The sequence below is a fragment of the Cibotium barometz genome, chromosome 16 (assembly GCF_041138505.1).
Source record: "Cibotium barometz isolate CiBa-2024 chromosome 16, ASM4113850v1, whole genome shotgun sequence".
Classification (NCBI taxonomy): domain Eukaryota; kingdom Viridiplantae; phylum Streptophyta; class Polypodiopsida; order Cyatheales; family Cibotiaceae; genus Cibotium; species Cibotium barometz.
The window spans coordinates 12,075,013-12,095,116 of NC_141061.1; the positions used below are offsets into that span (position 1 = coordinate 12,075,013).

At 46.3% G+C, this 20,104-nt stretch overlaps 1 protein-coding gene across 2 annotated transcripts in view; it reads left to right on the top strand.

Moving 5' to 3' along the window:
• The window catches only part of LOC147630368 (uncharacterized), a 95,853-nt gene that overhangs the window by 75,080 nt on the left and 669 nt on the right, over positions 1–20,104 (top strand). For both annotated transcript variants that reach the window (XM_086810238.1, XM_086810237.1), the window contains exon 5: positions 19,998–20,101. In XM_086810238.1, the coding sequence (XP_086666364.1) occupies positions 19,998–20,101 (104 nt within the window). The remainder of the gene's footprint in view (positions 1–19,997; positions 20,102–20,104) is intronic.

Here is a 20,104-nt window from a genome sequence, read left to right on the forward strand (position 1 = left end):
GAGAGAGAGAGAGAGAGAGAGAGAGAGAGAGAGAGAGAGAGAGAGAGAGAGAGAGAGAGAGAGAGAGAGAGAGAGAGAGAGAGAGAAATGAAATGATATATTAATGTCTCTAAGAGGCCATAGTGGCCTATGAGACCAAAATTGAGAGTACATCTGAAGTTGGTGTCTCATCAAAGAGAACAACTAAACGAGACTAAAAAGTACAATAAACTGATTGTCCTACAGTTATAAGAACAGAATTGTAAGACTCCGAGATGATACTGAATAGAAAATACTGGAAAATACTGAAAAATGTATATCAGGTAGATCCATGTATGCTGATCAGTTGAAGTGTTGCCCTCTCCTTAGATCAAGTATCTCCGCCATGGGGCTGTCTAGAATGGAGAGGTCGTAGAAGCGAGGTAGGCGCCTCCGATGCCGAGCAATAATGGCTCTGATCTGGTGATGGTGAGGATGCCGTGGTCGGGATCCTGGTGGGCGTGGCCGACGAGCACGACATAAGATAACTGCTCTATCAGTGGTGACTCCCTGCTGGGAGCGTGGTCGGTGCCCTAATGGCCCAATGGAGGAGGTATCAGGAGGTGTGTGGGCTAGGTTGCTGGTGCTGGTGCTGGTGCTGGTGCTGGTGCCGAAGAAATCTGTCAAGGTCCTCTGTCTAGGTACATCATGGCTGGGCCTCCTGTCTGCCAAGAGGGTCTCTCTGTGTCTCCTGAGCTCAAGTAGAAACAATCCCAAGAACAATCCCCCGATGAAGAGAGAGAGAGAGAGAGAGAGGCACACAACTCGATGTAGATTATGTGATAATGAAATGAGTGACAAGTACAAAAGATAAGGACACCCAATAAGTGGATAAGAGGATGTTCACATGCATGGGGAAAAAAACTCCTAAAGAGGGAAAAAGTGCCCCAGCGGCTGGTCCTAAGTGAGTTCACACACATCGCTACTTTGTACCGGATCTTGTGTATATAGTAGAGTTTATACGGCTTCTCTCTCTCTACACTTGACTTGAGGGTTTGCTGTTTTTTGGTGCTGATTGGAGATTTCGTGTGCTGTTCGAGGCTTGGAGATCGGATAGAAGGTGGCCATCACCGTTGGACAGCCACCTTGCATAATGTTTGCAGCCTCTTCTTCATTTTTTTCCCACCCACTCTCCCTTCACAAGACCTTGTGAACCCTTTGGATGGCAGATTTACTTGAGATGGCTAAGAAGCACTTGAAGATCCCTACTTTCCCCACATTCCTGGTGGATCGACAGGTGGACCGGACCAACTACGGCATCTGGAAGGTAATGATGGAGTCTTATGGCTTGGCTGATTTCATTGTGGTTGTGTTCCACGGCCAAAGTTGGAGGACGGGCAGCATTTGCCCTCTACTCGGAAAGAACGGGAGGCTCAGGCACAGTTGTGGGATCGTGTCAGTGCCCGTATGCGTTCTTTCATCTTCCTTAATTGCACACCACAGGTGATTAATCATATCAAACATATGACGCTGGCCAGAGGGATTTGGCAGCATTTGGCTTCTTTGTATAACAGGATATCACCCATGAAGCGAATTTTCTTGGAAGTGCAGATGCGGGTGATGAATCCTGCAAAGTCTTCGACGATGCGGGAGCACATCAACAAGTTGTAGGCTCTTCAACAGGAGGTTCTTCAAGCTGGGAAGGAGATATCTTCAGAGGACATGGCCATCACTTTGCTGTCTCATTTGACCTCTCAGTATTCAACTTTTTACTCCTCTTTGATCACTAGTGGAGGCTCAGCACAATCACATGGGAGGAGCTTGTGCCTATGGTCTTGGTCCAAGAAGAGCGTTTTACGAACCCTCCACAGGACGGAGGTTCTGAGGCCTTGACTGGCCACCGTAGTAAGGGCAAAGGGAACAGGAGAATTCTTCTGAGCAGGAGCCCGACTTGGATCGTGACGCCTTGAAGGCAGAGATGACGTGTAACAATTGTGGCGAGAAAGGCCACTATTGGAGGAAATGTCCTAAGCGAAGTACCGAGAAGGTTGCAGATTCCTCAGCAGTTACTGTGAAGACTCCGGCTTTTGTGCACTTGGAGATTATGGACATAGATGCTTCATCTTTTTCGAGCAGGGAGGCGGTTGGATTGCTAGGGACACTCAGGACTGGATTCTAGACAGTGGTGCTTCCAGGCACATGACTCCTTCTTGAGAGTTATTATAGTATCTTAGAAGGCACGTGGTCACATCTTGATTGGTGACAATCCACTATCCCTATTCACAGTGAGGGCAGGCTAGAGATCGTTCCGGATGGCAGAGGGGGAAAGCATTTCTCCCAGGTTCTTTATGTCCCATCTCTTGGTCACTGGTTGACGCATGTAAGAGGAATATACCTATGGGTTATGTTGAAGCTATCGTCTTCCAGTCCCCCTCTGCACCATTGGCCCAAAGAAGATAGAAATAATGATTGCTCCGTGGAGATAACATCGGTCCATTTGGTCGTATGTACAGCTGCAACATGGTACTCCTCCATCGCAATGCGAGTGACGACCATAGAAACTTGTTGAAAGTTGTCCTCTGGGAATCAGAAAGTGCCCGGGTACGGTAATCATGATCCTCGAAATCACCTCTCGGGACCAAAACTCCAAGTTTAGGGCCTTGTCCTCCTGTCCGCTGATACGGATAACCATGTCCCATCTCAAGCATTGATCGCAAAATGATCTGCCAACTTTCATCGCCCAATCCTCGTTGACGGTCAACGTGTGAACACTCCACCAAGATCCAATTGTTAATGTCAACTTGGACATGCCATGCTAGTAACAAAGCAGTGCCACTTTCTCGAGTTCCAAACCCTTGACTGATACATGGGAGAACCATTATGTTTAAGAATTGCCCGGACACACCGTCCAAGGACACACAAGCATCAATTCGCCTGGTGAAGAAGATGCAAAGCTGGTTGCAAGGGTGGGAAAACAAGCTAAGGATGTGGGCCAGAAAAAACTTTGATTTGAAGAATTGGATTCCAGAAGAAAATGCACGCTCCCTCTTCCTTGACACCTTCCTGCTCGCTTCCTCTTCCTCTCGTAGTGCCTGCTAGTCGCCAAAGCATGCATGCATATGTTGCCTGATGCTTCTGGTTGCAGCCTGCTACACTGTGCTACGCCGCTTGCCGCTTGCCGCTTTGCTACTGCACGCGAGAACAACAGCCACTTGATAAGAGAGAAAGGAGAGGCAAAGGTGCGTTTTCTGTTAACAAAACAAAAATGAAGGGTCGATGAGGGCGCCGCCCTTCTTGCCCTGCGCACCACCTGCCTTTGCGGCCCCTGAAATCTATCTTCTAGCCCTGGTGCTATGGGCTTCTTACCCAGCTCACCATGACCAGCAGCGCCGCTGCCCAAGCTGCTCACTTTGCCTTGATGCTGCGCTGCTTGTGCTGTCGCTGTGGGCTGTCCGCGCTCTTGCTTGGCTTTGCTGCCGATGCTGTGCCGCCTCGCTACTACACAGCTTCGTGGCTGCCAACTCTCACCGCGCTGCTGTTGATTGCCTTGCTTCAAGCTTGAAAACGCGAGCGTTTTGGCCAAGTTCCCACACTAGCACTATGTGGCATCTCCTCCTTCCTTTTGCTGTCAGGCTGGTTCATGCGATGAAGAGGTCACAATGCATCGGCTGTCATACAAAAAACGCAAGTCGTGCCCCGCCTCTTTGCAACCACAAGGTAGCTCTAAATCTACTCCTCCTCTTCGACTTCTCTGCGTTGCAAACGTCCGAGAATCAATCAAGCCTAAGCTCTGGTACCATGTCAGAAATGACCATGCGGAAGCACAATAGACAATGCAAGGAAAATGAGAGAGAGAGAGAGAGATGTGGGCAAACAATGCTTGACTCGATTAGCAATGAGTAGGTGAGATACAATGGTGGGCAGGGGTCACTTATATAGTCACAAATGGGAATTGCCCCACCCAACAAGATTGGAGGACAAAATAATAAAATGTCAAAATAGACAAAATATCCCATATGAGATGCATAATTCTAACACGTCATGATGTCACGTGCATCCCGCACTTGGATGCCACGTAGACATTTCTGTACAGAAGGTGCAAGATGTGGGATGGTGAACTGGTCCCATGTGAGCCCAGTCCGGGACGAGTCAGCCAGGGATCCATCTCAGTCGTCCGAGGTCAGGTGTGCATTGTCCTGCACATGAGTCCAAGGTCAGGTGTGCACTGTCCTGCACATGAAACAGTGCCAGTCCGCGCTGTGAGTCTCCCTCTAGAATGATGTCAGTGGTTCTGTGTATCTGGTATGGTACTGGATGCCAGATCGTTGAGTAGATAGTGGTTAGGACAAGGGGCCATCCCATAGGACTACCCCGGATTTGAGTGGGGGCATGGGAATGGTGTAGAACCACCCCCTTGAGGGCCAGGAAGGCCTAGGCTGAACCCACCAGCCATGGAGGGGCTGTAGGACAGCCCTAGGGCAAGCTAAAGGCAAAATTCAGGAGAAAACAGCCTTTGCATGGCTGTAGGGCAGGTATGGGGCAGCCCATACAGGCTGCCCAGCCCTCTTGAGGTTTGTGTTGGGGTAAAGGCATAATGCCCACCCTTATAGTGTGTACAAGCCCATAAGTTATAGTACATAGTACACTTAGTACTTTTAATGTACTAAGTGCACTATGTGTACTAGTGCAATATACATGTGTGATAGGGGAGTCACACACTCATGCCTCATGAGTTGACTTATCCCCACAACTCTCTCTCTCTCTCTCTCCCTTGTGCTTCTCTGTGTATGTCTCCTACATTAACCTAACCCTAATTCTCCCATCAACTGGTATCAGAGCTTTGGTCACCAGGTTCTCCTCCCTCTTTTGCTCTGCTGGCCGCCCCCCCTTTGTGCTGGTCGCCTGCTCTTGGGCCTTTTGATTCCTGGTCGCCCTGCTCCTTGCAGCACAGAAGGGGCTGGCCAACCAGCTGCCCCAGCCAGCATACGTGGCTGCCCACGCAGCCCAATAAGGGCTACCACGAAGGCGATTGCAGCTGGGAGCGATGGCGTAAAGATACGCAAGCGAAGTCGTCAGGCGAGTGTGGTAACAAACACGTGAAGGAGTCGGCTGGCCACCTAGGCGAGTGGCGAAGGAAGCAGCCGTAAGCGTGGAAGGTCGCAGGCTGGGTGTGAACGAAGGCACACGAGCGAAGAATCGTTGGGCGGAGCCCGTCTTGTAGCTTGGCACTAGGCGAGCGAAGCGCACAGTAGCAATACGAAGCACAAGGCTTGAGCGAAGGCGAATACAAGGCGACGCCTGGCCAGTAGCGAAGGGAGCCCGTCGACGTGATTGGCGTCTCTAGTCCACCGACGAAGGGGTCTCCATTCAGAGGCTCGATCACTTGGTACTTCTCCTGAGCGCGGATAGCAACTGGCCTGGCAGCGATCTTCTTGGGCAGAGCCGCTCCAAACCCGAGACCTGTGCCAAAGAAAGCGTTGTTGAGGGGACGGCTAGCTACCCTGGAGGAGGAGGTGGTCTCACGGCACTGTCTCGAGCTGTGGAAGCCATGGCCGGACCCTTTGAGCGGCTGATTGGGCAGCTTATGGAGGATGATCCCCCCGTAGCAAATCACAAGAGCACTCTTTCTGCACCAACAATCTGCAGCAGCAAGAATTGCCCCCATCTCCTGCAACAGCCTGTAAATTGAAGAAAAATCAGAAATTACAAGGTATTTTCCTCAATTTTTTTTTGGGATTTGCAATTGAGCAAGTACAATCAACAATTGAGCAGATACAGGTGTCAAATTGCTCAATTTTGAGCAAAATTGGCAAAATTGGGTGACATTGGTCACAATCAGGATCAATTTGCAGGACATTGGTCACAATCAGGATCAATTTGCAGGAAATTGGATGTCGAAATTTGGGGCTTTTGATGTAATTGTGCAATTAAGCACTCATACATGCTGTATGATGTGAAAAATTGCACATTTGGGCAAAATTGCAGCAAATTGCAGCAAATTGCAGTGCAAATCAAGGGGCTTTTGTGCCGATTTGGTTGATTTGCATGCAGGCAATCGTATTTGATGCTGTGGATAATGTGCTGATGCCTTACAAGCACTCAATGTGCCTGTAAATCAAGGGGCTTTCATGTATATGATGTATATGTGGCCAGGGGGAAGCATCGTGAACACTCTGGATGCCTTCATGTGCGTCAATGTACCATGTATGATCAGAAATTGATCTCAAATCAAGGGGCTTTTCAAGTTCGTATGCTTGTTGAGCTTGGCAAAGCAGCAGGCAAGACTTTTATGCCTTGAATCCTCAAAAATCAGCTTGCAGTCAAGGGGCTTTTGCCCAATTTCTGTTCGGGACTGTTGTATGCAGTGTACGGGACTGTAAAAGTCTGATTTTCACTCATTTGCACAGCCAGGAGAGCATTTATTGCTATTGTACCTGCTGGTACAGATTTGGCACAGCTTTGTGCATGTTTTGGCATGGCTGTACACTGTTTTGAGTGACCAAAAGGTTCAATTTCAGCTGCTGAAATTGCCGGTACAGGTTTGGTACATCATTTGTAAGCACTTGGTACTGCTGTACAGTACTTTGGAAGGGCAAAAGAGCACATTTAAGGTGCTGTCCAAAATCTGCAGCAACCAGATTTTGGTGTTTTCATCACATAAAGTGGGAGAAAAGTTGCATTTGTGCTTCCGCAGTGGGAGATAAAGCTTGGGAGAACAACTGTGAGCACTTTGTGTGCTTTTGGTGCAGTGTTTGCACATTTTGCAGGGAGTCAGGCATTGACAGGTTGCATTTTGCTATGGCAACCACAGGTGAGAGCTCTTCATTGCTTCACATCAAGAAGCTTGAAGGCTCGCATAATTATGATATTTGGCAAACCCAGTGCTACAATGTGTTGCTCCAGAAAAAGCAGCACAAGCCTATCAAAGAAAGGGGTGTGATGCCCGCTTCTCTTACTGCTGAAGAGTGGAAAGATATGGATGAGCTGGCAAGATCTACTATCATGTTGTCTGTGTCAGACTCATTACTTTTCAGCATTCGTGAAGAGAAGACAGCTTGGGGAATGTGGCAGAGATTGCAGGACTTGTATGCCCAACAAAGTGCCTCAAGCAAAGTGTATTGGTTGAAGAAACTCATAGGCCTTCAGATGAAGGAAGGGGCGTCTATGACAGCCCATCTAAATGAGTTTAATGGTATTGTCAGCCAGGTCATTAATCAAAAGTTGGCAATGGACGATGAGTTCAAAGCCACTTTTTTGTTATGCACTTTGCCAGAGAGTTGGGACACATTCAGGATAGCCACTAGCAATTCGAATGCTATGCTGTCATATGCAGATGTTGAGGGTGCTCTTCTTCAAGAAGAGATGAACAGGAAAAACAACTCTGTTGGAAAGTCCAATGCAATGAATGCACGTGGGAGATCCCAGCAAAGGGGGAAAAGCCAAGAAAGGGGAAGGAGCAAGTCTCGCTCCAAAAAGGATTTGGAATGCCATTATTGTGGCAAGAAGGGACACATTAAAAAGCAATGCTACAAATGGAAAAATGATCAAAAAGAAAAGGGAAAAGGCAAAGACAAAGACAAGGATGAAGCCAAAGATGTAAAGCCGAAGGGCAAAAGTGGAGTCAAGATTGAAGAAATCAATGTGTCACATGCAGGTGGCAGTGAGGATGAGGTCCTATTTACTTCTTCACTTGATGCCCATTCACTTCTTACAGGTGGTCATGGTATGCACTCATGGATCATTGATTCAGGTGCCTCCTTTCATGTCACAGGTTGCAGAGACTTGTTTGTCAGGTATACTGCTGGCAATGAAGGAGTGGTTTATTTGGGTGATAACCATGCATGCAAAATTCTTGGCAGAGGTGATGTGAGGCTTGTATTTTCAGATGGCTCACAGCTTATGCTCCATGATGTCAGGCATGTGCCTGAGATCAAAAAGAATCTGCTTTCTACTGGACAGCTTGATGATGCTGATTATGTTACCACATTTGGTAGTGGAAAGTGGAAAATTAGTAAGGGCTCACTGGTTGTTGCCAGAGGCTCTAAGGTGGACACTCTTTACTTTATGCATGCAGGTGTTTGTCACCATGCTAATGTAAATGCAACCGAGCTGCCGGAAATCTATGTGGCATAGCCGGTTGGGACACATGAGTGTCAAAGGAATGGAGCAATTGTCTCGTTTGGGTTACTTGCCTTCTCTAAAGTTTTCAAGTTTTCAGTTTTGTGAGCATTGTATATATGGTAGGCAACTACAGTGCCCCCACAAGAAAGCTCTTGGACAGAAAGATGCTCAGTTAGAGCTTGTGCATACAGATGTATGTGAGATGCCTCAGCTTTCTTTGGGAGGGGCAAAATACTTTGTGTCTTTTATTGATGATGCCACACGCAAGGTGTGGGTTTATCCTCTTCGTTTGAAGAGTGATACATTCTCAGTGTTTGAGAAGTTTGTTGCTCTTGTTGAGAATCAAACTGGCAAAACACTGAAGGCTTTGCGTTCCGACAATGGTGGAGAGTACATGTCCAAACAGTTTCAGGACTTTTGTGATGCTAAAGGCATCAAGAGGGAGCTCTCTACTCCTTATGATCCTCCACAAAACGGGACAGCAGAGAGGATGAACAGGACCATACAGGAGAAGGTCCGTTACTCCTTATGATCCTCCACAAAACGGGACAGCAGAGAGGATGAACAGGACCATACAGGAGAAGGTCCGTTCTATGTTGTCACATGCTGCATTACCTCATGGTTTTTGGGCTGAAGCTGTTATGACAGCCGTTCACCTTATAAACAGGTCACCTAACACGAGGCTTGGTGGGAAAGTGCCAGAGGAAGTATGGACAGGGAAGCCTCTGTCATACAAGCACTTGAGAGTGTTTGGTTGCGTTGCGTACGTGCACATACGCAGGGAAATGCGCACCAAACTTGATCCTAAGTCTCACAAATGCATATTCCTAGGATATGGTGACAGAGGTGAAATGGGGTATAGACTTTGGGATCCCATGAATAGAAAGATCATACGCAGCAATGATGTCATTTTTGATGAAACATGCATGTATAAGGAGCCTGCAAGGCAACAGGAGCCTGGCAGAGTCATCTTTGATGATGATGGACATCATGGACAACAACAAAGGGCTGTAAATCAGCCATTACAGCAGGAAAACCAGCCCTTAAATGGTGCTGAAAATGGTCCAAATGGACAGCCAGATATGGCAGAAGATATCCCTATGGATATACCACAGTTGGAGGAGATACCGGGCATGATATTTCAGCCTTATGGCATGGAACAGGAGCCACCAATGGGTGATATGCAGGCTGGACAGCAACCTGCAAATGATGGTCATTGGGTACGGAGGTCCACAAGACCCTCCAGAGCCCCTGACAGGTTTGTTCCAGGGGTTGACTACTTGATGCTTACTGACTGTGGAGAGCCCTCATGTTACAAAGAGGCTTTACAGAGGGCAAACAAGGCTCTATGGGAGCGTGCCATGAAGTCAGAGATGGATTCTCTGCATAAAAATGAAACATGGAAGTTGGTGCATTTGCCTGCAGGCAAGAAAGTTTTGCCATGCAAGTGGGTATACAGGCTCAAAGTTGCACCAGATGCAAAGCCAAGATACAAAGCCAGGTTAGTGGCTAAGGGCTTCAAGCAGGAATATGGTGTGGACTTTGATGAGATCTTCTCTCCAGTGGTCAAAATGACCACACTTAGAGCTGTGTTGGCTTTGGTTGCGCATGATGATCTGGACTTGATTCAGATGGATGTGAAGACTGCTTTTCTTCACGGTGATCTCCATGAGGAGATATATATGCAGCAGCCAGAGGGTTATGCAGTGAGTGGAAAGGAGAAGCTTGTATGCAAGCTGAAAAAGAGTCTTTATGGGCTCAAACAGGCACCAAGAGAATGGTATCATAAATTTGATACATTCATGAAATCTCAGAAATTCAGGAGAAGTGACATAGATCACTGCTTATACACCAAGAAAGCTTTGGATGGCAGTCTATTGATTCTCATTTTGTATGTTGATGATATGTGATGGGGAGAAACCTGGCAATTAGGGTTTAGAGTTCATTCATGGGAGACATACACAGAGAAGCAAGGGAGAGAGAGAGAGAGAGTTGTGGGGATAAGTCAACTCATGAAAAGCATGAGTGTGTGACTCCCCTATCACACATGTATATTGCACTAGTACACATAGTGCACTTAGTACATTAAAAGTACTAAGTGTACTATGTACTATAACTTATGGGCTTGTACACACTATAAGGGTGGGCATAACGCCTTTACCCCAACAACCTCCCACTTAAAGGCAAAGTGCCCTTAAGTAAAGGAAAAGAAAAAATCAGCATGTACATGATAATATACAAGGCCATATCAAGGCTGAAAATGGCCTCATCCAATGCCCATCAAGTGTCTGCAATGAGCAAACCGCTCCGGAGGCAAACTCTTCGTCAACAGATCAGCCGGGTTGTCATCCGTATGAATCTTAACAAGCTGAATTTGCTTGTTCTCTATCACCTCTCTGATGAAGTGATACTTCACATCCACATGCTTCGTCTTTGCATGAAAGACAGGGTTCTTTGCCAACTGGATGGCACTCTGACTGTCACAATGCAACAATGGAATATCCCCTGTATAATTCAAATCAACCACTAACCGAGATAGCCATAATGCCTCCTTGCAAGCCTCTGTGGCTGCAATATACTCGGCCTCTGTAGTAGATAAGGCTGTGCACTTCTGCATCCTGGATATCCATGACACAGCACCTCCTGTGAATGTAAACACATAACCGGTAGTAGACTTCCGGTTATCTGGATGACCGGCATAATCCGAATCCGTGTAACCATGCACTAATGCATCCTGTTTGCCAAAGCAAATGCACAAATCCTGTGTGCCCTTCAGGTATCTCATGACACCTTTCACTGCTTCCCAATGCTTCTTGCCAGGGTTGGCCATGTATCTAGAAACCACTCCCACTGCAAATGCAATGTCTGGCCTAGTAGCAACCATGGCATACATGAGACTGCCACAAGCTGAAGCATACGGAATCTTGGCCATATCAGCCCTGTCTCTATCTGACTGTGGGCTGTCCATAGCACTGAGTTTCACATATGGAGGCAAAGGAGTACTAGCTTTCTTCCCCCCGTCCATATTGAACCTCTGCAAGACCTTGCCAATGTATTCCTTCTGAGACAAATACAACACATGCTGATTTCTGTCCCGAAGTATCCGCATACCCAAGATGTGATTTGCATCACCCAAATCCTTCATATCAAAGGTTTGATGCAGCCTCTGCTTCAAAGCATCCATCTCTTTACGAGATTTTCCGGCAATCAACATATCATCAACATACAAAATGAGAATCAAGAGACTGCCATCCAAAGCTTTCTTGGTGTACAAGCAGTGATCTATGTCACTTCTCCTGAATTTCTGTGATTTCATGAATGTATCAAATTTATGATACCATTCTCTTGGTGCCTGTTTGAGCCCATAAAGACTCTTTTTCAGCTTGCATACAAGCTTCTCCTTTCCACTCTCTGCATAACCCTCTGGCTGCTGCATATATATCTCCTCATGGAGATCACCGTGAAGAAAAGCAGTCTTCACATCCATCTGAATCAAGTCCAGATCATCATGCGCAACCAAAGCCAACACAGCTCTAAGTGTGGTCATTTTGACCACTGGAGAGAAGATCTCATCAAAGTCCACACCATATTCCTGCTTGAAGCCCTTAGCCACTAACCTGGCTTTGTATCTTGGCTTTGCATCTGATGCAACTTTGAGCCTGTATACCCACTTGCATGGCAAAACCTTCTTGCCTGCAGGCAAAGGCACCAACTTCCATGTTCCATTTTTATGCAGAGAATCCATCTCTGACTTCATGGCACGCTCCCATAGAGCTTTGTCTGCCCTCTGTAAAGCCTCCTTATAACATGAGGGCTCCCCACAGTCAGTGAGCATCAAGTAGTCAACCCCTGGAACAAACCTGTCAGGGGCTCTGGAGGGTCTAGTGGACCTCCGTACCCAATGACCATCATTTGCAGGTTGCTGTCCAGCCTGCATATCACCCATTGGTGGCTCCTGTTCCATGCCATAAGGCTGAAATATCATGCCCGGTATCTCCTCTAACTGTGGTATATCCATAGGGATATCTTCTGCCATCTCTGGCTGTCCATTTGGACCATTTTCAGCACCATTTAAGGGCTGGTTTTCCTGCTGTAATGGCTGATTTACAGCCCTTTGTTGTTGTCCATGATGTCCATCATCATCAAAGATGACTCTGCCAGGCTCCTGTTGCCTTGCAGGCTCCTTATACATGCATGTTTCATCAAAAATGACATCATTGCTGCGTATGATCTTTCTATTTATGGGATCCCAAAGTCTATACCCCATTTCACCTCTGTCACCATATCCTAGGAATATGCATTTGTGAGACTTAGGATCAAGTTTGGTGCGCATTTCCCTGCGTATGTGCACGTACGCAACGCAACCAAACACTCTCAAGTGCTTGTATGACGGAGGCTTCCCTGTCCATACTTCTTCTGGCACTTTCCCACCAAGCCTCGTGTTAGGTGACCTGTTTATAAGGTGAACGGCTGTCATAACAGCTTCAGCCCAAAAACCATGAGGTAATGCAGCATGTGACAACATAGAACGGACCTTTTCCTGTATGGTCCTGTTCATCCTCTCTGCTGTCCCGTTTTGTGGAGGATCATAAGGAGTAGAGAGCTCCCTTTTGATGCCTTTAGCATCACAAAAGTCCTGAAACTGTTTGGACGTATACTCTCCACCATTGTCGGAACGCAAAGCCTTCAGTGTTTTGCCAGTTTGATTCTCAACAAGAGCAACAAACTTCTCAAACACTGAGAATGTATCACTCTTCAAACGAAGAGGATAAACCCACACCTTGCGTGTGGCATCATCAATAAAAGACACAAAATATTTTGCCCCTCCCAAAGAAAGCTGAGGCATCTCACATACATCTGTATGCACAAGCTCTAACTGAGCATCTTTCTGTCCAAGAGCTTTCTTGTGGGGGCACTGTAGTTGCCTACCATATATACAATGCTCACAAAACTGAAAACTTGAAAACTTTAGAGAAGGCAAGTAACCCAAACAAGACAATTGCTCCATTCCTTTGACACTCATGTGTCCCAACCGGCTATGCCACATAGAAATTTCCGGCAGCTCGGTTGCATTTACATTAGCATGGTGACAAACACCTGCATGCATAAAGTAAAGAGTGTCCACCTTAGAGCCTCTGGCAACAACCAGTGAGCCCTTACTAATTTTCCACTTTCCACTACCAAATGTGGTAACATAATCAGCATCATCAAGCTGTCCAGTAGAAAGCAGATTCTTTTTGATCTCAGGCACATGCCTGACATCATGGAGCATAAGCTGTGAGCCATCTGAAAATACAAGCCTCACATCACCTCTGCCAAGAATTTTGCATGCATGGTTATCACCCAAATAAACCACTCCTTCATTGCCAGCAGTATACCTGACAAACAAGTCTCTGCAACCTGTGACATGAAAGGAGGCACCTGAATCAATGATCCATGAGTGCATACCATGACCACCTGTAAGAAGTGAATGGGCATCAAGTGAAGAAGTAAATAGGACCTCATCCTCACTGCCACCTGCATGTGACACATTGATTTCTTCAATCTTGACTCCACTTTTGCCCTTCGGCTTTACATCTTTGGCTTCATCCTTGTCTTTGTCTTTGCCTTTTCCCTTTTCTTTTTGATCATTTTTCCATTTGTAGCATTGCTTTTTAATGTGTCCCTTCTTGCCACAATAATGGCATTCCAAATCCTTTTTGGAGCGAGACTTGCTCCTTCCCCTTTCTTGGCTTTTCCCCCTTTGCTGGGATCTCCCACGTGCATTCATTGCATTGGACTTTCCAACAGAGTTGTTTTTCCTGTTCATCTCTTCTTGAAGAAGAGCACCCTCAACATCTGCATATGACAGCATAGCATTCGAATTGCTAGTGGCTATCCTGAATGTGTCCCAACTCTCTGGCAAAGTGCATAACAAAAAAGTGGCTTTGAACTCATCGTCCATTGCCAACTTTTGATTAATGACCTGGCTGACAATACCATTAAACTCATTTAGATGGGCTGTCATAGACGCCCCTTCCTTCATCTGAAGGCCTATGAGTTTCTTCAACCAATACACTTTGCTTGAGGCACTTTGTTGGGCATACAAGTCCTGCAATCTCTGCCACATTCCCCAAGCTGTCTTCTCTTCACGAATGCTGAAAAGTAATGAGTCTGACACAGACAACATGATAGTAGATCTTGCCAGCTCATCCATATCTTTCCACTCTTCAGCAGTAAGAGAAGCGGGCATCACACCCCTTTCTTTGATAGGCTTGTGCTGCTTTTTCTGGAGCAACACATTGTAGCACTGGGTTTGCCAAATATCATAATTATGCGAGCCTTCAAGCTTCTTGATGTGAAGCAATGAAGAGCTCTCACCTGTGGTTGCCATAGCAAAATGCAACCTGTCAATGCCTGACTCCCTGCAAAATGTGCAAACACTGCACCAAAAGCACACAAAGTGCTCACAGTTGTTCTCCCAAGCTTTATCTCCCACTGCGGAAGCACAAATGCAACTTTTCTCCCACTTTATGTGATGAAAACACCAAAATCTGGTTGCTGCAGATTTTGGACAGCACCTTAAATGTGCTCTTTTGCCCTTCCAAAGTACTGTACAGCAGTACCAAGTGCTTACAAATGATGTACCAAACCTGTACCGGCAATTTCAGCAGCTGAAATTGAACCTTTTGGTCACTCAAAACAGTGTACAGCCATGCCAAAACATGCACAAAGCTGTGCCAAATCTGTACCAGCAGGTACAATAGCAATAAATGCTCTCCTGGCTGTGCAAATGAGTGAAAATCAGACTTTTACAGTCCCGTACACTGCATACAACAGTCCCGAACAGAAATTGGGCAAAAGCCCCTTGACTGCAAGCTGATTTTTGAGGATTCAAGGCATAAAAGTCTTGCCTGCTGCTTTGCCAAGCTCAACAAGCATACGAACTTGAAAAGCCCCTTGATTTGAGATCAATTTCTGATCATACATGGTACATTGACGCACATGAAGGCATCCAGAGTGTTCACGATGCTTCCCCCTGGCCACATATACATCATATACATGAAAGCCCCTTGATTTACAGGCACATTGAGTGCTTGTAAGGCATCAGCACATTATCCACAGCATCAAATACGATTGCCTGCATGCAAATCAACCAAATCGGCACAAAAGCCCCTTGATTTGCACTGCAATTTGCTGCAATTTTGCCCAAATGTGCAATTTCTCACATCATACAGCATGTATGAGTGCTTAATTGCACAATTACATCAAAAGCCCCAAATTTCGACATCCAATTTCCTGCAAATTGATCCTGATTTGACCAATTTCCTGCAAATTTATGCTGATTGTGACCAATGTCACCCAATTTTGCCAATTTTGCTCAAAAATTGAGCAATTGGGCACCTGTACCTGCTCAATTGCTTGAATTGATAAGAAATTCGCAAAAAATTGAAGGCAAATACCTCTGAAATTTTTGATTTTTCTGATTTGCAGGCGAATTTGGTGCTGATGCTACTGAAAATGTGTGCAGATGAACTGCAGCTGGTTGGAGCTTCTATACACAGAAGCGTAAGTTGATTCGCCTATCTACATATGGTGCGGAGCAGCACAACCAGGACGTGAACTCGCTGGGGCTGATATCGGCACAGAAGACGGCAGAGTACCAGTTGATGGGGATAAGTCAACTCATGAAAAGCATGAGTGTGTGAAAGGGAGAGAGAGAGAGAGAGTTGTGGGGATAAGTCAACTCATGAAAAGCATGAGTGTGTGACTCCCCTATCACACATGTATATTGCACTAGTACACATAGTGCACTTAGTACATTAAAAGTACTAAGTGTACTATGTACTATAACTTATGGGCTTGTACACACTATAAGGGTGGGCATAACGCCTTTACCCCAACAGATATGTTGATTGCCGGGAAATCTCGTAAGGAGATGGATGCCTTGAAGCAGAGGCTGCATCAAACCTTTGATATGAAGGATTTGGGTGATGCAAATCACATCTTGGGTATGCGGATACTTCGGGACAAAAATCAGCATGTGTTGTATTTGTCTCAGAAGGAATACATTGGCAAAGTCTTGCAGAGGTTCAATATGGACGGGGGGAAGAAGACTAGTACTCCTTTGCCTCCATATGTGAAACTCAGTGCTATGGACAGCCCACAGTCAGATAGAGACAGGGCTGATATGGCCAAGATTCCGTATGCTTCAGCTTGTGGCAGTCTCATGTATGCCATGGTTGCTACTAGGCCGGACATTGCATTTGCAGTGGGAGTGGTTTCTAGATACATGGCCAACCCTGGCAAGAAGCATTGGGAAGCAGTGAAAGGTGTCATGAGATACCTGAAGGGCACACAGGATTTGTGTATTTGTTTTGGCAAACAGGATGCATTAGTGCATGGTTACACGGATTCGGATTATGCCGGTCATCCAGATAACCGGAAGTCTACTACCGGTTATGTATTTACATTCACAGGAGGTGCTGTGTCATGGATATCCAGGATGCAGAAGTGCACTGCCTTATCTACTACAGAGGCCGAGTATATTGCAGCCACAGAGGCTTGCAAGGAGGCATTATGGCTATCTCGGTTAGTGGTTGATTTGGGCTATACAGGGGATATTCCATTGTTGCATTGTGACAGTCAGAGTGCCATCCAGTTGGCAAAGAACCCTGTCTTTCATGCAAAGACGAAGCATGTGGATGTGAAGTATCACTTCATCAGAGAGGTGATAGAGAACAAGCAAATTCAGCTTGTTAAGATTCATACAGATGACAACCCGGCTGATCTGTTGACAAAGAGTTTGCCTCCGGAGCGGTTTGCTCATTGCAGACACTTGATGGGCATTGGATGAGGCCAGTGTCAGCCTTGATATGGCCTTGTATATTATCATGTACATGCTGATTTTTCTTTTCCTTCATTTAAGGGCACTTTGCCTTTAAGTGGGAGGTTGTTGGGGTAAAGGCATAATGCCCACCCTTATAGTGTGTACAAGCCCATAAGTTATAGTACATAGTACACTTAGTACTTTTAATGTACTAAGTGCACTATGTGTACTAGTGCAATATACATGTGTGATAGGGGAGTCACACACTCATGCCTCATGAGTTGACTTATCCCCACAACTCTCTCTCTCTCTCTCTCCCTTGTGCTTCTCTGTGTATGTCTCCTACATTAACCTAACCCTAATTCTCCCATCAGTTTGCAAAAGCTGTGCCCAGCCCTTTAGAATTAGGCGCATCACTTTCAACCTGATAGGGAAAAAAGCAGCATTTTTTGGGATTTAATCCAGCATTTATTGCTGAATTTCTGGTCGTGGGAGCATTTAATGCTGGCCGACTGCTGTAGTTGAGCTAGTATATGTAGGATGGCCCATAATCCCATTCATTCATCTCATTATTCACCAAGAGCTCAAGCAAATCAAGGGCTAGACAAGCCAAGGGAATTGCTAAGCAAAGGGGTGGAGAACTGAAGGTCAAGGGCAGGGATATTTCAGCCAAGGATTGCGTTCCGGAAAGGAATTGCATTTTCCTGCTATGGCGAGCTTTGACGACGAGAGAGACCAAGAACCATGGGACCAGAGTGCACCAGGCAGCCCAGCTAGGGCACCAGGCTTGAGTGTCACAGACATGTTCCAGCAGATGATGGGAGCAATTCAGAACAGACAGCCAAGTTGGATGAGCAGAAGGCGCAGATCTTGGCTCTGGAGGAGCGTACCCGCTCTCCAGCGTCGCGTTTTCCATCTCCTCCTTCCTCTCCTTCCGTATCCCAGATTCCAGATCCTCGTCACAGGGACCCTCTTGCGGGGTCACAGCCGCAGCCAAGCCTCTACACCATCCATGGTGGGGGCCCTACAAAGGGTAATTGGGACCCAATACTGTGTCCTCTCCACCTCTCCCTCTCTCTCTCTATTTTCTGCACTTCTCCTTTCAGTTTGTGCGTTAATTTCCGTCGCGAAAAGAGTGCTGAATTCTGAGTATTGAAGTTGCCGATTCTTCTCCGAAGCTTCCGCATATTACACATGACTACTTGAATGTGGATATGCTGCGGCGGCAGGCTTTCTGGGACTAGATGGTGGATGGCTTGCTAGATGTTGGTAGCAAGCAGGGACATTCCAATTCTTGCGTTCGTCAATCAGAGGAACCTTTACAGGTGAACTATGCTTTGATGTCTCGTATCATTCAAGACAAAGAGCCTACTGCAGTTGAGGAAGCTCTTTCCCAGGGGACTTGTAGGAAAGCTATGCAAGTGGTAGATGGTGACTTGCAGGCATAGTTGCAAACATTCTCGTTTGCAAGGGTATGCAAATGTTTGCAAAGAATGCAACAAACTGGCGATTGCAGAGGCTTGCATTCTTTACTTCTTCCCGACATCTTTCCAATGTTTAAAAGCGGGTGTTTGGCCAATATTTGGGTTCTTGTAAGGGCAATGTGTAAAAAATTGAGATTTCAAGATGTTGTCTCAAGCCTCATTTTTATTTTCAGCTTGTAAGTGCTGACTTTAAATCTTAGTTTGTGTTCTCGTTTCTTCTCCCATAATTAATAATTTGGGCATAAGTTTCATGATTTTATGCATACATAATAAGGTCACGAATGCAATCTTGCCAAGGTTTGAAGCATTCTTTAGCATACTTGTATGCGAATGCGTGAATGCAAAGAATGCTTATAGGAGGAGGCGTCTGTTGAACAGCCTCCAGGCTTTGAGGTTCTAGTTTTAGAGGGAATGGTTTACAGGTTTCGGAAGGCCTTGTATGGTCTTCAGCAAGTTCCCAGGACTTGGCATACCAAAGTTATAGTTAATGATCCTTGTGAGCAGGTTGATGCCTCCTTGTATCGGAAGCGGTTTGGTTCATTGATTTGGTTGCTAAACACCAGATTGGACTTGAGATTCCCAGTGGAGCTGTTGAGCTCATTCATGCAGACACTTTTGAAGACTCATTGGGCCGCAGGATTGGGGATCTTGCGGTATCTGCAAGGTACGAAGGATCTTGGACTCTTCTATGACACTAGAGGGGGAACGACGGATGGAGTCAGACTCCAAGGTTGGAGTGACTCAGATTGGGGAGATCCAGACACAAGGAGATCTACATCAGGCTATGGATTTACCCTTGGCTCAGGAGCTATTTCATGGTGCAACAAGAGGCAGTCAACTTTTGCCTTGTCGTCTACAAAGGTAGAGTATTGGGCTGTTTGCGAGGTGGTGAGGTTGTAGAGGTTACTTGGCGAGATTGGGTTTCCACTAGCGGAACCCATGGTCATCCAGAGTCACACTGTGTTTGTTAGAAGATTTTGGCTGATGACATCTTGGTAGAGTTTTGTTCGACGGAGGGGACCTCTTCACTAAGTCTCTACCTTAGGCGATGCTCCGGCAGCACTCCAGCTCACTGGGGTTGGTTCCACATCCAGGAGTTGAGAGGGGGTGTTAGAAGTCATCTCCTATCTGTACATATTGCTCAGTGAGGGTCTTTGTTGTGGGTGTGCCTTCCCAGAAGCTTTTCCCATGTTTCCCCATTTTTCCGTGTTTTTTTCCCTATTTTTCTGGTCGTGGGGGCAGTCTTGTGCTGGCCGACCCACTCTGTGCTGGCCGACTGGTGTTTTTGTCCTGGCCGACTGGTGATTTGCTGGCTGACTGATTATTTCCCAGTCGTGGACACTTTGGCAGGCTGTCGGCTGTTTTAGGGCTGGCCGACCAGCACTGTAGGGTGGTATAAATACCACCCTTGCCCCCCACACCTATTTTGTACCGAATCTTGTGTATATAGCAGAGTTTATACAGCTTCTCTCTCTCTCTACACTTCCGCGTTTTGTTCTCCACAACAGTTGTCTCATTTTTTCCGCTGTGCATTCCAACAACACCATGCTAAATGTACTAGAATAATAAGGTTATGTGTTCTCAACCACAAGTAGAAAGTATAAGAGATATTTTTCTGCATACAGGACTTGCCAGAGGCTCTTTCTGCGGATGAGTTAGCAAGCTGTTTTGAATTGAGAGAATTGAACGATCGTCCCCATCTTTTCCAGTCTATCTCAGCATATGATGGGTA